Source organism: Entamoeba histolytica, genomic scaffold, assembly GCF_000208925.1.
Source record: "Entamoeba histolytica HM-1:IMSS scf_1104750516417 genomic scaffold, whole genome shotgun sequence".
Lineage (NCBI taxonomy): Eukaryota > Evosea > Mastigamoebida > Endamoebidae > Entamoeba > Entamoeba histolytica.
The window spans coordinates 1-4685 of NW_001914863.1; the positions used below are offsets into that span (position 1 = coordinate 1).

General features: G+C 22.0%; 1 protein-coding gene across 1 annotated transcript in view; it reads left to right on the forward strand.

Moving 5' to 3' along the window:
- Positions 1-2316: 2316 nt before the first annotated feature.
- EHI_011660 (uncharacterized protein) overlaps positions 2317-4685 on the forward strand; it is a gene marked incomplete at both ends in the record, with an annotated part of 2493 nt that continues 124 nt past the window's right edge. The window contains 2 exons of the mRNA XM_001913360.1: positions 2317-2701; positions 2759-4685. The exon at positions 2759-4685 is cut by the window's right edge and continues 124 nt beyond it. Coding sequence (XP_001913395.1) covers positions 2317-2701; positions 2759-4685 — 2312 coding nt within the window. The remainder of the gene's footprint in view (positions 2702-2758) is intronic.

Below are 4685 nucleotides of genomic sequence, written 5' to 3' on the forward strand. Positions count from 1 at the left end.
TTTCTTTTTATATTCTCTCCTTTCTACTTTTATTCTTTCTTCATCTTCTTCTACTTTTTACTTTCTTTTTATTCTTTTATATCATTCATTCTCTTCTTTTTCAATTATTTGCTTTTTTCGTTGCCGTTTATATTGAATTATTGTATATAATGTGATATTTATTAATTTCATATATAAAATAAAAAAATATGTATTAAGAGTTGATGAAATGTATTTTTTGATGATACTTTTATTTACTCATGAATGTGTAATAAATTGTATAATAGTTTTTCATTTCTTTCTCAATATTATAATTTATCTTTATATTTAATTTCTAATTTAAAAATACTCTAACAAATGAATAAAAAAATGACTAAATGAAGCTATCATTATTCAATAAAAACTTTTAATATACATAATTAAATAAACATATAAAATAAAAACACATTACATCAATTTCTTTTTTATTTTTAATTGAAAAATTTACAATATTAAATCACAATTAAAGTATTATAATGTATTTATAAAAATAAGAATGAAAATAACACTTTACCTCCTTTATATTAATTAAATCATTAATATTACAATATCATCACCATTTATATTTATTGTATTAAACACTAACTACATTCTACATTCCATAGTGTAGAGAATAAAAATATGTACCTTATAATTTAATGAAAAACTGGAGTAGGAATAGTAGTTATCAACAAACATTTTCAATTAAGAAATAAGATGATTTTGATGATTTTAAATTAAAGCTATATAACCAATTAGAAAAGAGTTATGACATTAAAATAACTTATTAAAAAGAAGATAATCCATAGAATATTGAGACCAAGAAAGAATAACTCAAAAAACAAAAGAATGAAAATACAATAAAAATAATAAAAACAAGAATATAATAGAAAAAATGAAGATATGATAATTAAAAATAACATAAATAAAACCAAGATGACAAATTGAATATCAAAGAACAATTAGAATACAATATTTATAAAATAAGTAATTATATATTGAATTAATTATATAGTTAATGATAAAATAAATTAAAAAACAAAAGGAAATTATAAAGTAAAACTTAAAGTAAAGATTCAACAAATACATAAAACAAAATAATTATCAGATAAAACACCAGAAAATTAATACATTTCATTAATTATTGTTTTTTAATGATAACTAATTCAAACCCCCTTCTAAATTAATGTTTTAATTTTATTACCTTGAAAGAAACTATTATATCTGTTAACCAAAGCTTACAAATATTTAATAAAATTCAATGCTTGCGTTAGTTGAGTTCTTTGATCATTCATGGAGTCAATAAAATTATTCCCAAAATAAAATTCTTAACAAAAACCTTTTTATGTTTTGTTTTTGATAACTCAACTCACGCTGTTTGTACTAAAATGAAACTATTAACTAATCACAACATTGAAAATACGTTCATTTAGTTCTTAATAAGTAATCAAAAATATGAAGAAAGAATTAACTTTATTATTAAACTAAAAAACATAATTTTTTTATAACAATACATATTGAAAGATACTTTGAATTAAATACGTATTATTTTACGCTCAGTCTTAATTTAATAGAAATACCAACCAATTATCGTTTGAATTAAATAAATACACTCTAACAATTTCTTGGTGATTAAGAGAACCTATGAAAATAATTTTTATGGAAATAAAATTAACTTCTGTAATGGAAGGCACTAAATAAAAAACAATAAAATAAATGTGAATAGCTAATTAACTTAATATCATCATGGAATCAATAAAATGATATTACAAAACAAATAATTTTTATTATTTACAAAAATGTATATTAGTAAAAAAAATCAACTTGACAAAGCATTTGTAAATAAAAAAAGTACAAAAGAATAAATACAATAGTTTGTCATTCTTACACAAGTCATTTAATTAATTCTTAGTTCAAAAAAATAAATATAAGATTGACAAAAGAATTACCAATTCTTAGAATTTCCACAATTTGACTATTATCATATGAACAATTAATTATTTCAATAATTTCAGTCTATTTTATTTCTATGTTAAATTCTATCTCCAAAGCACTTGGATCAGAATGTCCTTTTTATAAAAGTACTTCAAGAATTTATTTAAAAAGAAAAATAGCATTAAGTTATAAAAGAAAGAATCTACAAACCAAAAAAAAAATTATTAAAAAAGTAAAAAATATATGATGGAAAATCTTGCTGGTAAAGAAGAATTGCAGAAAAAAAAAGAATGAAGAAGAATTTTTAAGAGATGACATAAAATTTATAAAGTTCTTTAGTAGAAAAAAAAGATTCATCAAAGAACTTGAAGAGGCAAATAAACAATGCTCTCTGAACATCAACGACTTAGAAAATCTGCTTCAGTAAAAATACAAAAAGTTGTTCAAGAACAACATTCTAAAGCATATAAAGATTGGCTTAATTTTATAAATCAAGATGAACCACATGTAAATGATATATTTACAGATTTACGTAGTGGGTTGGCTTTGATTAAGTTAATGGAGAAACTAACAGGAAAGACATTAGATAAAAAGTATGATAAAAATCCAAAAGATGTTATTCATGAAAGAGATAATATTGAATTATTAATTGGTTTTATGAAAAGAAATAAAGTTGATGTAAGAATTGTTGCACAAGATATATTTGATCAAAACAAAAAACAAATATTACAATTATTTAACACGTTAGTTAGAAAATATCATTACAAAGGTTTGATCTTTCTTTTTATTAAAATGATTATACAAAGAATAGACAATAATTAAATAGAACATAACCTTCATCCAAATGATTTTAATAAATGGTTATCAACCATTTTTGGAAGAGAAGTTTATGTAGAAAAAGAATATATGGATGAACATTTCTGGGAAAAGTTAATTAATTATTTCCGAGTTGACAGTGTCTTAGAAAAAGAATTTACTAATGACCCTAAAGCTAATATGAATTATTGTTTTACAGCTGCTAGGGATTTTCTTGGAATTCCAATCATTATGGAACCTTCATTAGTTGCTAGTGGATTTTTAGATGATGAAGTATTAACAATGTACCTAGTTTATTATGTACTCAATGATAAGAATATACGTGATGATGAAGAAATTAAATTTCTTCAAAATGATATTATTTCTGTTTCATCACCAAGTCAGTTAAGTAGGTCAACAAGAGCTAGACCAAAAACAATGAATTTAACTATGGCAGGATCACGTCTTTCAGAGAAACTTGATTTAGAAGATTATGAAGAATTAAATCTAGAAGATATGAAAGGAGATGAAACTAAAACAGAAAGTGAAGGAGAGAAGGGGTTAGTTGAAGAATTTTCTAATAGAAGAGATAACTTTAACAAAATGGGAGAAACAGAATTAGAACTAAGAAGAATGAAAGAAGAAAATGAAAGAATAAAAAAAGCACTTAAAAGTAAACAAAACGAATGTGCTGAAATGACAAAGAAAGTAGGAGAATTAAATGATTCTATTACTCAAAAAGAAAAGAGTTATATACAAATGAGAGACGAAAGAGAAAAAATAGAAGAAGACTTAAATGAAAAACTTCATAATATGTTTATTGAACTTAAAGGTGTAAAAGAAGAACGAGAAAAATTAATAAATGAAAACACTGAGAAAGGAAATAAAATTAATTTATTAAACAAAACAATGGATAATCTCCAACAAGAAAAAAAACAAACAAAAAAGTCATTTGATGAACAAATTAATTTTATGGAAGGAAGAATTAACACAATTCAAAATAGATGTGAGACACAAGTTAATGATGAGCGTCTTATTAATGAAACATTAAAAAAATCTAATAATGCTTTTATTCTGCATAATGCAGAATTAACATCAACAAATGAACTTCTTAAAAAAGAAAATGAAGAATTAAAAAAAGAAAATAATAAAATTACTGAAGAACTTAGTCAAGTAAAATCTTCAACAATAGGAGAAAAAGAGGAAATTAATATAATAAAAAAAGAAAAGAGTGAACTAGAAGAAATAATAAAACAATTAAAAAAAGAAAATGAAGAATTAAAAACAGAAAATGAAAATAATAAAAAAGAAATTAAAGAACTAACATTAAATATTCAAGAAATACAAACGCTTCTCAATAAAACTCAAACAGAAAATAGTACTAAAATTTCAGAATTAGAAGAAAAGTTAAAAGATTCTCAAAAAGAATTGGGAGAAATACAAATTAATTTAAATCAAGAAAAAGAAATAAACAATAAATTAAATGAGCAAATCAGTAAATGTAATAAAGAAATACAATCTCTAAATGATAAAAACATAGAATTAGAAAAATTAATTTCAACATTACAACAAGAAATTGAAAACAATAAAAAAGAAGTTGAAAATAGTAAAAAAGAAGTTGAAGATATGAAATATGAATTAGAACATTATAAAAGTGATGACAATGATAGAGAACATCAATTAGTTGATTTACAAACTGAAGTAACTCAATTAAAATATGAGATTCAATCATTTATATTAAAACAACAAAAAGCTGATGAGCAGATAAAAGACTTAGAAAATCAAATATCTAATCTTCAAAAAGAAAAAGAAGATATTTTACATAGCTTAGAAGTAGATAAACAAAATAGAATTAAAATTGAAGAAGAAAGTCAAAAAACTATTGCTGAATTTAAAAAGAATGTTGAACTATTTGGTGTGCTTGATGAAGATGATCGTAAATCTTTATTTATAAGTAT